Source organism: Armigeres subalbatus, chromosome 2 (genome assembly GCF_024139115.2).
Source record: "Armigeres subalbatus isolate Guangzhou_Male chromosome 2, GZ_Asu_2, whole genome shotgun sequence".
Taxonomy (NCBI): domain Eukaryota; kingdom Metazoa; phylum Arthropoda; class Insecta; order Diptera; family Culicidae; genus Armigeres; species Armigeres subalbatus.
The window spans coordinates 1290246-1308096 of NC_085140.1; the positions used below are offsets into that span (position 1 = coordinate 1290246).

Sequence of the window (17851 nt, forward strand, 5' to 3'; positions counted from 1 at the left end):
TCTCCAGTTTATGTTCTTCGCCATCGACGGACTGCTGAAGTGACCACCTCATGTGTGTGTGTTTTTTTTTCTTCCTAAGCAATGGAGGGGAATCTGCTTAACAGACATCCTGGGTTGTCCAGGAAGTGCGGGGTTAGGGATCACCTCCAACAGCAAACGAGGGAGGCAGGACTACATCCCCGACCCGCTAAACCGTTTCCATTGCCTCCACGCCCATAGTCCCTTCCGTGTGTGTGTGTGTGTTTTTTTTCCCTAAGCAATGGAGGGGGTATCTGCTCAACAGACATCCTGGGTTGACCAGGAAGTGTGGGGTTAAGGATCACCGAGGGAGGCAGGACTACATCCCCGACCCGCTAAACCGTTTCCATTGCCGCCAAGCCCATAGTCCCTTCGGTACGACCAGAAAGTAATGCTTCAAAGGAGGGCCAGTGCACAACGCACCCTCGAGGTTTGCTGCGTGTCCTTGCAGCACCGAACATCGTAACTCGCTTTTTTAGAAGAACACCATGGTATCGTGCCAGCGCGTTGCCGGCTTTCCAGGTGGCCTTACCACGCCCTGTGTCTCGGAAGGTGGGAAGGGTCGACTTCGCGCCTGCTTCCCTCTGCACGACTGGTATCAAGCATGATGATGCTGCGCGCACCCCAAATTGACCTTTCTGCGATAGGGCCTATTCGCCAGCACACAGAGGGACTTACCGACGCGGTGCCTACGCCTACCCCAGCCTTGACGAGGACCCCTTTCCGTCCTCGGGCTCGGAACCCGCCCGGTTGACCAACGCCGCGAAAGCGACGATACCATGTTGTTCTTCGCGCGGCCACTTGTTCGATAAAAGGATCGAGTTCGACCACAGAGCATGACCCATGAAGCCGACTCCGATCCCTTGGACCACTTCCTATTTGCGCCTGAACTAGCCATCCTTGAGTCCACGCGCCACCTTCTGTGTAGCTCCGAGACGATTTGGGCGATAGCCGATAAAACGGCGTTCCAGCCAACTTCATCTTTACACATCCTCCGAACTAGGTTGTCCGGGGTAGTGTCCAGACCACATGTGGCAAGCATGTGGTCACGCATTGCGCGAAAACGTGAGCACACGAACAACACGTGTTCCGCCGTTTCCTCTAAACCTGCGCACACCAAACACTCAGGCGAGGCCGAGCAAGCCAGCTGCGTTACCTGCACTGTGATTTTGCAGCACGCTTAAACGCCGGGCACATCGAACCCCCTATGGGGTGCTTGCTGTTCACAGCTTTGCTGGAACAAATCAAACAATTGGGAGGGTTCGTGCAGCATTGTGCCTTATGTCCCTCCAATCCGCAGCGTCGGCAGAGATTGCTTCTGTCAGGGCCTTTGCAGTCACATTGGTAATGTAACACTCGTCATTGGTAAGATCCCAGGAATCGAAGAAGGTAATTGTGGGGAGTTCTGATTTGGGCAGTGATCTATAAGGAAGGAATTGACCGAACAAAACAGAGCCTCACCGGTGGAAGGCGGCACTAGACCACCCGCTACAGGCAAGGGTGTCCCAACAGAAGAAAGAGCCGGAATTTGAGTGGAAGGATTTGGCGAACAAGACCAATCACCTATAGAAGGTGGCGGAAGGCTTCCTTCCAAAAGCAAAGGTGTCCCAAAGGAAGAGTGTGAACAACCTGAGGTAATAACGGCAGAGGGACCGTAACGAATTTGATGAAGTTGGTCATACAGGACTGAGTTTGTAGCCTCCAGTCCTAGGGGAGGAAAGAAGGATACTTGAGGCCTAGGGTTTAAAGGATTGAGCAGCTGACGGCAACTTCTGTAAGCGTTGCGCCTCGGGTTTTTTATTCCTGCCATGTCGTTCTTTGAAGGATTCTCTAGCTTATCGATGTTCATAGTCTGAATTTGTTGATCCGTGTTACTCCGAGATTGAGGAGTATCAGGTGGTAATGGTCCTTTTATTTTTATTTTCACGTCCTCTCTGACGAGGCCCCGGCTACCCAAGGGATCCACTGCTTCTTTTTTGGAATTGGTATTCTGGGGACTCATCCGCTCAGTCGGCTTCCGCTCGGTTGTTTTGCATAATGTAGATTTGTCGTTTTCGGGGGTAGGACTGAGAAGAGTTAGTTTTTTTACCTTCCTTTTTTTCCTCCTCGTTTGCGAGATGTCGTCTTTGGTTTGATAATCAATGATGCTTTACTAGTTCACCGATTGTTCCGTGTTCCTTCACTGTCTCGACCGACGACGGAGCGGTTCTGAAGAGCTTGTTCCATTTCCGCCATCCGCTTGTCCTTGGCGTCCGAGTCCGTACGGAGCTTCTTGATGGCGTTCCTGAGCCCATGAATTTCATCGTCTTTGCTAGCGTTGACAATTCCGGAAAATGTGGCACTATTGGTGCTGGCACTTTGACGAGCTTCGAATTCTCGGCACGCTTGAGGGTACGATACGTCATTGTCGACTTTGATGCGCTGGATGGTCACCTCTTTTTCGTAGACGGGGCATTTCCGGCTCGACACTGGATTTGCAGTGTTTGCAGTAGGGATCTTCCGTACAAGGGGTCCTAGTTATAGCATCCTTTGTGATTATGCTATTTCCAATTTGATCTTCTATGTTGCTTGGCTCTTGATCGCTCGGATGGTCTTTGCAGCACCTGCCACAGATGCGGATAGGATTTGTACATCGCTTGCTAGTATGTCCATACTCCCAGCAGCGAAAACACTGCATTGGTGATGGGTAGAAGTGCCTAGTTTTGCATCTTGTCTATCCGAAAGAGATGTACTCCGGGATGACTGTTCCTCGGATGGTCAAAATAATACTTGCCGTATTTGTGCGTGTTCCTTCCGGAGTTCGTCGCGTAATCCTCCGTACCTCCTTCACGCCTTGTGCTGCAAGCTGTTCCTGGAGATAATCATCGCCTAGACCAATGACGTCCTGATTGCTGACAACGCACTTCCTCTGATTTAAAGATGAGTGTTCGCTAATCCGGATTGACGTATTGTCCTGTAGCTTATTCATACGGAGCAGTCGATTGACTTACTCTTGGCTCCGGACCTTAAGGACATAGGAGGTCCCTCGATTCTCCTTGAAAGCCTCGAATATGGGGCCACCTAAAGCTTTCTCCACAGACAAGCGTAATAAAAACGGATCTTGCGGTAACGATCCGCTGGTGGCTTCCATTCGTAGGTACTGTAACTGCCCAGCAATACCTTCTGGATCCATAAAACTGGGAAGCAGCGGCCCGGTGAAATCACCTAGCAGTTTGCTTCCAAGCCCGCTCTGACCACTTCCAGGTCTCCCTGGGTCCCCTGGTGGGCCAGGTACCAGCATGATGCTGGCCGGCCAGTAGGGAAAAGTGTGAATAAATTCCACCTACCTTTGTGTCTTTGGTTTACAGTAACTGCAGACTGAAGAGTGCGGACTTGTGACGGTATCCCCTTTTTTGTCTCTTTTCCCTGTCTCTATCACAAACAGTACCACAGGCGCAATTTAATCTTAAATATCCAGTTGGGAGCCTTCACGCTGCCAGAAGTATCTTTTTTTTTTGGTTTGGACATCTTTTTTTTCACAGAAGATCCCAACACACCGGAACACCGAAGATCACCGTAATTTTAGCGTATCACACACCTCTGCTGCGAAGACACCCTGAGTTGGTCGCGGGATAGAACTCAAAAAAATAACGTAGATAACGCACGCAGGCACGTGTGCACTGGACGACGCGTGGCTGTCAACTGTGGGAGTGACCTTAACGGATGGATTCGCGAATACGAAGGTAATGCCTCTACTCACTCTTATGGGAAAATTTCATTGCTATCTGTCAGACTGTACGTGAAACATGGCCGCCAATCACCCATTCTTGTTCCTCCACAGTAAAATCCTATAAGGAACTGTCAGACTGTGCGTGAAGCATTTACCTTCGTAGTCGCGAATTGATAATGAAAAGAAAAGAAGACGTCACTTCCTCTACGGTTGCCTTGATCATAGTTATAGACTTCCGGTTGCTTCGATCAACAATTTCCTCATGCAAAAATCACGAGTTAGGTTGAGTAAAACGTGAACAACTAAAATCAAGATTCGTTTTGAAATTTGGCATAGATAGTTCACAACGCACATTGCTTACTATACAGTACATCATCTGCCGGGTCGACTAGTTACAAATATTTGTCAAGTTCATCCAGTTATCTATAAAACTGAGTAGATATCGACATGGATATACAGCACACTTGACAAATTTTTGTCCTTTACTTGTCCACTAATTTAAAAGCTCAAAATAATTTTCTTATCAAATATTTGTCATTATGATTACATAATAGTTCTGATAGCATTATGAATAGCAGCTACACTGCAATAAAAAAAAACCTATTTTTAGGCATTTACACTCCACTTTGGAGAACAGTGTGGTAACAGGACTTAAAACTTCTATGCAGATGAAATTTACTTACTCTTATACTATGTTCGCACTACGGTCTGAATAACGTGTTATTCAAATCATATTCATCGTCAAACGAAAGCTCATCAAGATAGCCGAATAACATGTTAAAAGGCCCTAGTGCAAACATAGTATTATACTATGTTCGCACTAAGGCCTTGTAACACGTTATTCGGCTATCTTGATGAGCTTTCTTCGTCGGCGCTACCAAACCAATTTCCGCGTTTTAATCAGCCTTTTCTTTGGTTTTCTTTCTCAGGTTTTCTTTGTGAAAAATGTTATATAGTTAGAAGCCATCAATTTTTCGACACTTAGTCTAGTAACGTTAAGATCCATGTGAGCAGTCGTATTTCACAATAAATTATATTTAAACTAATCGGAGGTGAACTAGCCTTGGGCTAAAAACCTCTTTAATAAAGATTATAATAATAATAACAATATATTTAAACTATTAAATGAAAATGCAGTGAACCGTTTTCTTAAATAAAGTTAATTTGGACTATGGTGTTTTGTATGATGTGAAAATTGAGTGTTATTCGTGCCGCACCGAAATTGGTTCACTGCTGTGAATTGGTTCCAAACTCTCCCAGTCCAACGGATCCCAGGAAGATCTGCCATCGACCAATCAGGACAAATTCCCGGTACCAATCCCGTAGCTATCGAACACAGTATTATACTATGTTCGCACTAGGGCCTTGTAACACGTTATTTGTCTATTTTGATTAGCTTTCTTTTGTCGATAATTTGAATAACATGTTATTCAGGCTGTAGTATTAGCTATAAATTTACTCAAAATTTGGTTATTTTTAAAACTTAACTCTGTTAAAATGATTATCATAAATATGATGATGAAGTTCCCACACATTAATGTTGGATGGATGGTATCGCTAAACATTTTCTTGTCTTGAAAGAAAGGAGCAAGATGCAGGAAAAAAAAGTAGCCAACATTATGCTTTTTTCCTAACAATATACATTAACGACATATTTTTCTGCTGAACTATTCCGTACACAAGTTATGACCATGCACAATAATCAAACTTGAGAAACTGGGATGGGCACCATCGATGCGTGTAATCAGAAATAATAAATGCAATGCAAAACTGCTTTGGAGACACACACGTACCTTGAAGTGGCTTCCAATCATCCACGGGATCAATCCATCTATGAGAAGCCCAAGATCCACGCATTCTATTGAGTTTTCGGAGTCATTTAGATACAATACCAAATCCTCCGCAAGTTGTGCTTTAACTCGCATGTCCGCTTTGGCCATCTGTGTGATGAATCCGTCTATATCAGCCGGTTTATGGTATGCCATTTTCGTGCACGCAAATATCAAACGATTGAAATAATGCTGGATTAACTTTGGATTTTCTTGGAATGTCTGTAAATTTTCTTGCACTTAGTTGTTGAATTATTTTTCTATTCACATTGATCTTTTCTTAAAAGAACACACTTTTACTGTAAACTGGTCACTCGCTATATGAAACTTCAGTTCGGCTTATGGAATAATTTCCCCCTGAAACAAATGGAAAAATATCATTAATTTTAGTAGTGAATTGCATCTTGTTGAACTGTTGATGTAGGTGTTCATAGAGACAAAATTGCGGCGTATGACCTAATCATCGGGATGTGTAAATAAATATTTACGAGTTGATTACGCATAACTTAGGTTGTATTAGTAATTGTTTATGCATGCTTAGAGGCAGCTTTTAAATGTATGCGTTCTCCATTATAAGAGAAAAAAAATTCACATTATGACTCTACCCGATGTTACATACTTTGTGGAATAAATGCTAAGGTTTTACGTTAGTCAATATAAAATAAATACTAAGTACAAGCTGCCATCAGAAACAATATTTTGGATTTTGTAGTACTGTTTGCTTGGTTTGAAAATACTATAAAAATCATTTTTAATACATACCTTCACCATTTACAGTGGAATACCGTTAATCGTGTCTCAAAAGTAAAACTAATCGTCACTAGAACTGATATTTGATATTAAACGAATTAACTTCAATGAAATATTTAATAAGCAGAATAATATATATTATACTGCTGATTTGTCATCCATTTTGACTGATTCCTTGTTTTTAAAAACCGATGTATTCAGAGAAAATAAGACCCCATTTTTTACGTACAATTACTTGGCATTATATGCTATTTTGCTGATTCGAATTCATATCCCTTTTCTTACTACACAGAACAACATTGTGAAGATTAAAAACGCACTAAACATTTGTTTTTTTAAGGAAAAATATCTAAATTTGAACAATTTTTCTGCAATCCATAATATTTTCACTCACGGACAGCAAACTCGGCAATGGTAAAATTGACATTAAATTTTGAAGTATGATCGAGGGGTGAGCTAATGAGCATGCGCTTGAACCTGTAAGTTGTCAAGATTACTATACTGGGCGGGAATTAAAGTGCACTACACGGTTAGAAAAAAGTACCTAATTTTAGGTACTTTTTTTCTCTTGCATCTCCCTCCCTTCCATTTGTTGTCATAAAATTAAGAGCAAAACCATGTGCGCACTGAACAAGGGCAATAAAGTGTGAGAACATAAAGTGAAGTAATCCCATATTTTCAAAAGTTGAGTAAAATTCACCTAACTTTTGGTTAGTTTCTGTTTAAAATTAAGTATATTTTACTTATTATTAGGTGAATTTTACTTAATTTTGGAAAAAATTATTTAATTTTGTGTTAAATATCTTGGCTGTGCATATGCACAGGAAATTAATTATACACTGACAAAAATCCAATCATATCCATTATGTGTGGCACACATAAATTTTGACTATAGCATCTCCCACATAACGGATATGTGAATTCGCATAGCATATATGTGGAAACACACATAACTGTTATTAACTAATAACCTTTATGTGGATTCTCCTATAGTGGGTGGTTATTTACGCACACATAAAATTTATTTGTAAATTTCTTTAGATTTTTGCCAATAAAAATGTGTGGATTTTTATTAGTGTATAATGTATATACACGTATAATTTTAATCTATTCGGGCATAGAGCTTGCTGACGTTTACTCATCCTTCTCTTTCAATCGCATGGAGAAGATAAGTTTTGTTTTCATCGGGAAACGCTTCCGAAGCGTTTTCCGATGAAAACAAATCCTATCCCCTTCATGCGCTTGAAAGAGAAGGATGAGTAAACGTCCCGAATAAAATGGAATTATTCAACTATTTTTCTAGTAATCGTTTTTTGAGTATAGAAAATTAAAGTTGAATTATTTGAGGAATCATATGAAATACCGTACGTTAATTATACCACGAATGATATTTACGATAACCCTTAAAATATTTAGCTTTTGGATGATACATCGAATGGGTTGTTAAGTATCGTTACCATTCAGAAACACCAACTTTTCCATGCATTTTTGTGAAGCAATTTTACCATGAATCATTAGTTTATCTTCGTTTTTGTTACGTGCGATCATTTGGGGTTTGATTATATATAATAAAGACGATGAATAGTATGATTTTTTGATGATTAAGCTATTCATCCAAATTAAACGCTGTGCAATAATTATTCAATTATATGATAACTATATTATAATATGTATACTATTTTTCAAACCATAATATAGGGTAATATTTAAATTTAGGTGGTTTTCAATTTTCTTGAAATAAAGCCAACACAGGAAAGTTGCTATTATTGCTATTATATTACATAGTTTTTTACATAGTTTTTACATCATCCATATTTTTGCTGGAACTATTATCAGTTTATCTCCGCCATTACCAAGCTGGATACTCCACCTGTGAATTATATTAAAACAATTAATCTACTTATTAATGTGGTGCTTTTCTTATGCACTATGATATGTATTTGGCAATTTTGAATCCCAACGCTTCCCCTTGAAATACATTTTGTATGAACCATAAAACTCGGCAGTATCCTCCTCTGCTGACTACTCTGCAGGATACCAGTTCCTTATATTGTCCTAAACGCAATGTAACTGAACGGCGACGGAAGTGGTAAGATTTGTCAAATCTTGCCATTTCCGCTGCCGTTCCACTGCATTTCGTAGGGGACTTAAAAAAAAAGACAGAATCACCGTCTTCGACCAGAAGTCGCACAGACTGAACACTTAACATCTAGCATGAGACAACGGATAGGACACACTTAAACAGAGTTTCTGACTTCGGTAACTTTTTTTACTGGTCAGTTCGGTAATTTTGATATTTACCGTCGATGCGGTAATTTTTTGTTTGTTGACATAGAATTCAACTGAACTTCGGTGATTGGCGTTCCCCCCTTTAGGAGCTGTCAAAAAGTTTACCGAAAAATAATGTAAATTGGCAATTAACAGAAGTTTCGGTAATTTTCTCGATAAATTACTGTTCAGTTCGGTAATGTTGGACGTGACATCTACCATTTTTGCGCAGTTTGGAAGCCGAAGAATTGGAAGTGTGGAATTTTTATTCATTCCTACAACCGTGTTTTTGCCTTTTTTTTTTATTTCACATTGCTTACAATAGAAAGGTAAGTGTAATGAAGTGAATAAAGAGATACCATTACCCTTATATTGTACATCGTTCTTTTACAGTTCGTATCAACAAGTTGACGCTTCCGTTGCCGGTGATCTTCACGTTTTTTCAGTCGGCTTCCTGATGTCCACCGGCATGACGCTTTTTCTATTGTATAATTCATCACAGATGTGTGGAACGGATGATGAAATTATATTTACGATTTCCTTCAAGACTAACATGTAAAAAGTAAATGTTCTATAACGCCGCTCGCAATACTCATGCAAAGGAAAACGTGTTTACTGTTCTTTCCGAGTCTTTCAATAGATAGACTCAATTGTTAATTGTAAGAAAATGCATACCATATTGCTGCGAATAAAAATATTTATGTGATAACCAATTGTGTTTTCTTTTGCTTTCTGCAATAAAACAAGAAAAAAAATAATAATGAAATCCTGCCACGTGTTTAGTAAAATTACAGTTTTTCGGTAACGTATACCGAAAAGTCAGCAAAGACAAGTTACCGAAATTTCGGTAAATTTGACAACTGTGATCTTCGAAACATTTTACCGACCGATCTGTAATTTTTTCGTTCACCGAACTCATTACCGAACGTTCAGCTGTTGAGAATTCGGTAAACGAATTACCGACTTCGGTAATTTTTTCTAAGTGTGAACATTCCATAACATCCAATGGACCAGTGGAGAACTTTTCGCTTTACGAACAGTTTTCTCCTTACCGGCGCGGGAATCGAACCCACACTCCACACACATGCGTCTAGACGATTGATGTCGCTAACCGCACGGCCACAAAGCCCACAAATTTGTTCTAAGGTTTGTTTCAAGCTTGGTTGCATGCCAAATACATAGAGAGTACTGTCTATTCACGACATAAAAGATAATGAACAGAACGTAGGTAGGCATAGCATCTATGTACCAAATCCCTCCAATCGGTCCAATAATTGAAAGATTATTGTAATTGGTCATACCGCATATCGGTGTTTCAGCCGCATATTTTTGGGAGTGTTTTCATCAGACATTCGGTACCGTAGCATGGTCTATCGCAATACCGTTCAATCATTGGATCGACGGTCTCAAACAACGTTATTCGCCGTGTTACACAGAATATATTGAAAGGAGCATCACAAAAGATTATTACCATCTCAAGCATATCCTATTTATTCAGCCAATTTGCTTATTCCGCCAGCGCTGTATGGAGTGGCGTAACACCAGTGCCCGCAGGTGGCATGAATCCGTTTAACGTTTTCCCGTGTAGTGGACTCTGTGAATAAACAAAAATGGGAGGAACAAAATAAATTTACTTTCCGTTTTATTTAATAAAAATATTAACTTACTTGCATCCTTTTTGTTTTTTAGCTCACCAACGACTTAAAAAAAATTCCGGCGATCAACCTCGCGATTAAAGGGAAACGCAATGGAGTGCGGCAACGGAACGGCAACGGCACGATGCGGCAGCTGTCACTTTGAATACACGGCAGTATATGGAACGGCACGCACCCGCATGGAAGGATGTCTAAAAGAGAATAGGAATCTACCTGGATAAGATGCAAACCACATTAGTAAAGATTCGTTTTCATCTTAGGCTCGAACCAACTCCCCTCAAGCCTTTTTCATGTGTGTGAGTTTACCCATAAACTCACAGTCTACCTGTGATCCGAAGCGGTTCTGTCAAAAATTTCTCATTTACCTTCCGCGTAGTCTGCGGCGTAAGCGCTGCCCGCATGCTCCTGCATCGCCATTTTATTTATAATAATTCGTTTCCGTCGGTGAATGTGAAATTAAATTATTTATGTGTGCATTGCCGTCTAATTAAGTAATAAACCAAAGGAAATAATAAAACACCCCAGGTAACCAAAATAGTTTTTGTTTGAGGATTTTATGTCAAATGTTAATTAAATTTTATGAATTATCTTCTATTTTCTAATGGCACAGGAAGTATGAAATAAAAGAACTATAGGATCGACCGATGTGGACCTGGCTCTAATGGCAGATAAGCTTGCGAGGCGGCGCAAGATAGAAGCAATCTGGCGAATTTGCGATATGGCATTGTATAGAATTGCCGAGCTGCGGAGCCATCTTCGAACCCATGCGGATCCGAAATCTTTTGCCGATGTTAGCGTACGTCCATACCAAACCGTATGGAACAGTAGGAAAAATCCTCCACGGTTCCTTCTGGAATCCAATCAATATTGTCGGCGTAACACTGTATTAGAATTCTAAAGTACTGACTTCAAATCCGAAGTTTTATCTGTTGAACAAAACGATTCGTTGCTTAACGCATCTTTATGAGAACCCGTACCGGATAGACAATGTTCTTTCTGGAGTTCAGTGGAGATTCCTTGTGGAATCCAGTCGTCATTCCTCCCGAAAGATATTCCGAAAAAAATCTCAATTCCAGAGAAAAAAAAAAACATTCCGAAATCACAACACAACACCTTCCTTTCTTCCAAACAGGTTCGCATTTACAGTAGACGTCCTTCGTAGCAAGACCGAGAACGGAACCTTTGGGCTAAATGCCTGATTTATCCAGGCTCGATTCCAGGGCTTCCATCGGTCGATGTTCAATGCAGCTGGTTCCATTTGCTGTCACATTCGTCGATCTCTGTGTGTTTACAGAAAACATATTCAAGAATTATTGTATGAAGCGAACTTTTTAAATATAATTTATTATTTGAAAACATTAAATAAAAAGAAAAATTGCTTCGAACCGCTTCTAAAAATAACTGAAAATATTTAACATCCGAAAAATAAATAAAAATGAAAAGAAGAAGAATCAAGGTACCCATATCTCCGTCATATCTAGCAAAAATCTAGAAGAATGGTGGTATCCATGTCTAGTAGATATCTCTGCGTTATCTAAGAGAGTCTATCTGTCAAATCGCTATCGGCTCAAACGGTTTAAAATTGAGGTAGAAACGGTTGTTGCATTTGAGGCATATTTGAGGTGTGACAGTTACTAGACATCGAGGAAAAATATCTAGGAGACTAATTTTTTTGTCTCAGAGATATCGCGGGAGATGTCTAGGAGATCTTTCCGAGCGGGCAGTTGGTCACCGAAATGCGTATTTTGTACTAATTATTGAGTATTTTGCGATTACCGTGTGTGTAGAGTTCTACCACCGACGAACCGACGTGTCACTGGCGCTCTCTGACTGTCTCACGCTTTTTAACGGTAATTTGCTTTTGCGGGCGATCGCTTCTGTCAAATGAGCTAAGACACAACTCCGCTGCAATGTTAATACACGTTGGGTGGAGGCTGAGCTATGAAAACTTCGCGAGCCATTATGGGGGTGGCGGTAGTGTTCGATGGTTTTTCATCATGGCGTCGTGGGCAGCAAATTTGAATTATTTTCCATTAAGTGACACGTCGGTTCGTCGGTGGTTCTACACTGAAAACAGCATTGCAGTCAAAATCTGGGTGGTGCGGATAGAATCGATTTGGTTGTCAAACTGAAGCCAAAATTTTCTATTGTGCCGGAGCCAAACATTGAAGATTGTGGTTATGTTCGTTTCTGATCTAATATTGAGAAGTATTGTTATTATTTTGGGAAAAAATAAAAATAAACTTTGTTTGAGTTTTGTATTCTTTGTAACAAATATTATCACATTATATTTCGAATGAAAAATTAGTGGGAATGCAACTACAAAGCCTTCGTTACGAAATTTCACGAGATTCAGCAACTGATCGGAGCATGAACGTATGTAAACAATCGTAAAGTCATGTAGAGTCTAGCGCATATGTGCTCTCTCATGCAGCGTGGAAAGAGAAATTCGAAGAGCGGAAATGTTTGACAGCCAAGTAACTGCAAAATAATTTTGTTTATGGGAGTGATTTCAAAATATCCCTCTGCTCACTTGAGTGCAGAAAAGCGGCTCTATCCGCAGTACCCAGGTCAAAATTACCATTCTGATGCACAGTTGTTAGAAAAAGTACCTAATATTAGGTACTTTTCACTAAAATCAGGGGTTCAGTGTAGGAACCCAAAATTAAATATTTTTCTTGAAATTAAGTGAAATTCACTTAATATTAAGTAAAATATACTTAATTTTAAATAAACTATCAAAAGTTAGGTAAATTTCACTCAACTTTTGTAAACATGAGTTTACTCAACGTTGGGTTCCCACACTTTAATCAGGAACTAATAACTTTATTATTAGTTCCTTTTTAATGAATTGGTTATTAGTTCCTGCTTTAATGCCCTTGTTGAGTGGTTTTGCTCTTCATTTTATGACAACAAAGGGAAGAGGGAAGGAGATGCAAGAGAAAAAAAGTACCTAAAATTAGGTACTTTTTTCTAACCGTGTGGTTTAAATTAAATGCACAACACCACTTGATTTGTGCAGACTACATACTGCAGTTATTTCAAACGAAACAGGTTGTCAAATTTACTATAGATACAAAGAAAACGATGACAGCAAAAATACCATGCTTGTAGTCAGCTTAACAATAATATAGTTTTAAAATGACAATCATCGCATGTTCAAATTGACGATGGTTGTATAGTCAATGGCACGCAAAATAGATAACCAAAATCCAAACAAAACAAACAATGTTACATGTTTTTGAATTCTCATATCTTTAATTAGTAGCTCATAAGTATTTACATGTTTAAATGTTGCCTAGCGTTTTTCTGTCTGAAGGTATTCGCAAAGAAAAATGGTAGTAGTGAAAAATATAACAAAATAGTTATCTTTCGAAACGGATCGGTCGCAGCTTTCATGTTGGATGCATTCAGAGAATGAAGTTCTTGAAAACGTAACAATCTGGATATTATATAGCTGCTTTCGTCTTTTGAGACACTTCGAAATCTGGAAAACCAAAAATATAAATTCACTTCTTGCATATAATAACAGATAAAAACGTACTTACCAAGTTGCCGAGTAACTACTCCGCTGTAAATTTTCTCTGTTGAGCTGATATTTGAAGTTTTTTAAATGATGGCTGCAATGATAGAGTTTCTTGCGTTAGTAAATATGGTAGAATTCTGAAGATAGAAGATTGAAAAACAACATACAAACCAAGATCTGAACTATTGAATTCGCCATGAATCATTTGTATGCCTATCGTATACTAATAAACTGTATTCTAAATGGGTTAGGTGAATTTTCTTTTTTCAACGCTCTTACGATACACACCAATGGCGTCCTTTGCACAATCTAAATTTTCTGAGACAGCTTTACCATGAATGCTTGTTATTTTTACCATGTCAACCAATAACAGCATAGTATTTTTAACAAATAAGTAGTTGATTTAACCGTTTTTGGATTTGACATAAACGCACTGTATAATAGTTATTTTAAATATGGCTCCATAGTAAAAATTACTACAATACTGTTTTCAGTGTAAGCAGTTTTGTGAGTTTTCCGTGCATCTACACTGTGCCACCAAAGTACTCTTTAATGGGTAAACAAGTACCCATTAAATATGAAGTTAAATAGTTCAACTCATTCGCGAAGTCGAAGCAAATTCTGCTCTTCCCTCCTATGAGAAATCCCATTGCTATCTGTCAGAGTTTGAGTGAAACATGGCCGCCATCTCCTCCTCTCTGTTGCTCTACAGTAAAAACCCATAAAGAACTGTCATTGTTTGTGTGAAGAATTTTGCTTCGACTTCGCGAATTAAAAGAGTAAACGTCGTTTACTCATTAATGAGTAAACCAATTATACGTCAAATTAACGAGTGAAGTCCGTTGGCCAAACTTTGGAGAACACAGAACGCCGTCGGGACAAATTCTGCTATACTCTGGTTTACGAGGTGAACACGCTCCCCGGTATCGCGGAATTGGTTTCCTACTAAGCGCTCAGACACACTCTGCGCTTATGAAGTGGGAACCTATAAGTGAAAGGATAATCGTTGCCAGATTTAGAGCACGGGTCCGAAACCTTACTATAATCCAATGTTATGCGCCAACCGATGCTGCCGATCTGCAAGGCAAAGAGAACTTCTACAGTCAACTCAATGCCGTCGTGGATAGAATTCCGAAGGGTGATATCAAGATCTGTTTGGGCGACTTCAATGCGAAGATCGGATCCGACAACTCGAACCATGAGCACATTATGGGACGCCATGGTCTTGGCGAAATGAGCGAAAACGGAGAGCTGTTCGCAGAATTTTGTGGTAATAACGACATGGTGATCGGGGATCGCTATTCCCTCATCGACCGGTTCACGTGGGTCTCCCGTGACGGCTTCACAGAAAATCAAATCGACCACATCTGCATCAGCCGAAAATGGAAACGGAGCCTTCTTGATGTACGGAATAAACGTAGTGTCGATATCGCGTCTGATCATCACCTCCTCATCGGCGAAATACGCCTGCGCATTGCGCGGATTCATCGGCAGGAGGAAAGAGTTGGACGACGATTCAACACACGCCGACTGGAAGATGCCACGGTGAAACGGTCCTTCGTTGAAGAACTGGAGACGCGTGTTGCAGATATTCCGAAAGGTTGCATCGTGGAAGACCAATGGACTGCTATCAAGAATGCCTTCATCGCCACCAGCAAGAACAATCTGGGCGAACTACTCACCCAGAGAAAACAATGGATCACCGATGAGACCTGGAGGAAGATAGAGGAGCGAAGAGAAGCCAAAGCCGCGATAGAGCGATCGAAAATCAGAGGAGCCAAAGTCTTAGCCCGTCAACGATACGCGGCTTTTGAGAAGGAAGTAATGGTCATTTTGAAGTATGTCGTTATGTCCCCGTTGCGCGGTGCTAGTGTGCTGATAAATATGGTTAAAATGTGCCGTGTTTTACTTTTTAGCGCTAGTGTTCATTCCGAATTGCGCCTAGGCTCGCTCCTAGATGGCAGCACTACATTGTTTATGTAGTGTATGCCAACGCCCTTATAGTACGTTCAGATTATGAGCTATATCACTTGATATAGCGAATCTTGACATGAGATGCCATATGCATTATTTCCAGTGAAAACTAGATGTACAAACACTGATGTCAAGATGCTCTATATCAAGTGATATAGCTCATAATCTGAACGTAGTCTTACTTAGTGAGATTGAGTTTTAATGTCGGGCAGCCTGCGTTGGCGGCGCTGAGGTGCGATTTAAATCTTTACACACGTTTTTAACGAAATTTTGTTCTAGCATCCATGTCTGTTTTCTGTGGTAAAACGCTCATGTCGACGGGACAAGCGAGCGTGGGCAGACTCTCTGCCGACGAAGGAGAGAGAGAGTCGCCGCAACCGGGGACATTCGCCTCCTCTACGATATCTCACGACGCTTAAGCGGAACGAAGGTGAATGCAACGATGCCTGTGAAAGACGCGAATGATCAGTTATTGACCGGCCCAACTGACCAGCTGAAACGCTGGTTCGAGCACTTTGAACAACTTTTTCAAGTGCCAGCCAGGCGCAGGCCATGATCTGCCTAGGATCCGACGTATAACACGCGTCAATACCGAAGCTCCATCACAGCTAGAGATTCAAACAGCCATCCAAAGCATGAAATCGAATAAAGCCCCAGGGGTCGACCGCATATCAGCCGAGATGCTCAAAGCTGACCCCATGACATCCGCTCAACTACTGCATCGTTTATTTCGTAATATCTGGGACACCGCAACTTTCCCGGTCGACTGGATGCAAGGTATCTTAGTGAAGGTGCCCAAAAAGGGTGACCTGACTGTATATGATAACTGGCGAGGCATTATGTTGCTGTGTACCGTTCTCAAAGTTCTGTGCAAAATTATCCTAGCCCGGATTCAGGAGAAGATCGATGCGACTCTCCGGCGGCAGCAAACCGGATTCCGTGCCGGAAGATACTGTGTGGACCATATTGTCACGCTCCGCATCATTCTGGAGCAGGTCAACGAATTCCAAGAGTCCCTTTACTTGATATTCATTGACTACGAAAAAGCTTTCGACCGTCTCAATCACGAGAATATGTGGGGCGCCCTGAGACGCAAGGGGGTATCGGTTCCTGAGAAAATTATCAGCCTCATCGAAGCACAGTACGAGGCCTTTTCGTGTAGAGTGCTGCACAATGGGGTCCTGTCCGACCCTATCCCGGTCGTAGCTGGTGTGAGGCAAGGATGTATTCTGTCACCGTTACTGTTCCTCATCGTAATCGTAGATGCGATTGACCGTGAACCAAACCGCGGGCTGTTATGGCAGCCTATAACCATGGAGCACCTAAACGACTTCGAATTGGCTGATGCAACGGCGCTCTGATATGCAGAGTAAGCTGAACGACCTTGCCGAGCGCTCCTCCTCGGCAGGTTTAGTCATCAACGTCAACAAAACCAAATCGTTGGATGTAAACACGGTAACTCCTTCCAGTTTCACAGTAGCCGTGCAACCAGTGGAGAATGTTGATAGCTTCAAATATCTTGGTAGCCAAATGGCGTCAGACGGCGGTACCAAGATCGACATAGGCGCACGGATCAAGAAAGCAAGGGCTGCCTTTGCGAGTTTAAGAAGTCAACTTTAACGTGAAATCTGTGCTGTTATACACTAGCGAAATGTGTGGAGAACGGGTTAGCTTCTCTCAACGTGTAATATTCTCACTGTGTCTTATCCCCATGTATGTTGACAGATGAATGAACAAGCGTTCATTCTATGGTTGGCAAAATGACACGTCGTGCTCTGCAGTCAACGCATCGGCATGACTCGTCCTCTTTCATCGATTGACCGTCGGACGAGCAGGACGTGGACACTTCGACAGTAGCACCATAAGCTGGTAGACTGGATTATTTTCCAGACTCCACATTTGGCGATCCGTGCCAGGATTTATTGTCCACCCGACAATAAAGCTAATATATAAAGTTATCTACCGTTAACCAGCAGTTATAATGAGATAAATTGGTAAGTAAAAATTAATCAAACAAATGTAAAAAAATGGGCGAATAAAGCTCCGATTTTTTCCGTAAGAAAAAACGGCATACTAGATGGCGCAGACTATCGCTAAACGTTCTGGGAAGTGTGACGATTCA

General features: G+C 41.1%; 1 protein-coding gene and 2 long non-coding RNA genes across 12 annotated transcripts in view; all 3 read right to left on the minus strand.

Annotated features, from left to right (window-relative positions):
- Nucleotides 1-6731, minus strand: part of LOC134217420 (CLIP-associating protein) — a 128650-nt gene extending 121919 nt beyond the window's left edge. For 8 of the 10 annotated variants that reach the window (XM_062696179.1, XM_062696178.1, XM_062696177.1 and 5 more), the window contains exons 1-2: nt 6319-6731; nt 5521-5913 (exon numbers count right to left, since the gene is read on the minus strand). In XM_062696179.1, the coding sequence (XP_062552163.1) occupies nt 5521-5712 (192 nt within the window). In that variant the 5' untranslated portion in view covers nt 5713-5913; nt 6319-6731. The remainder of the gene's footprint in view (nt 1-5520; nt 5914-6318) is intronic. The other 2 variants (XM_062696171.1, XM_062696172.1) reach the window with 2 other exon arrangements.
- An 848-nt stretch (nt 6732-7579) lies between these two features.
- Nucleotides 7580-10371, minus strand: LOC134213922 (uncharacterized). The gene is made up of 3 exons (XR_009979570.1): nt 10242-10371; nt 10046-10168; nt 7580-8176 (listed from the first exon to the last, which is right to left on the minus strand). It is a non-coding gene; the product is annotated as an uncharacterized LOC134213922 (long non-coding RNA).
- A 3161-nt stretch (nt 10372-13532) lies between these two features.
- Nucleotides 13533-14154, minus strand: LOC134213923 (uncharacterized). Its single transcript, XR_009979571.1, has 3 exons — nt 13923-14154; nt 13778-13849; nt 13533-13716 (listed from the first exon to the last, which is right to left on the minus strand). It is a non-coding gene; the product is annotated as an uncharacterized LOC134213923 (long non-coding RNA).
- Between the last annotated feature and the right edge of the window lie 3697 nt (nt 14155-17851).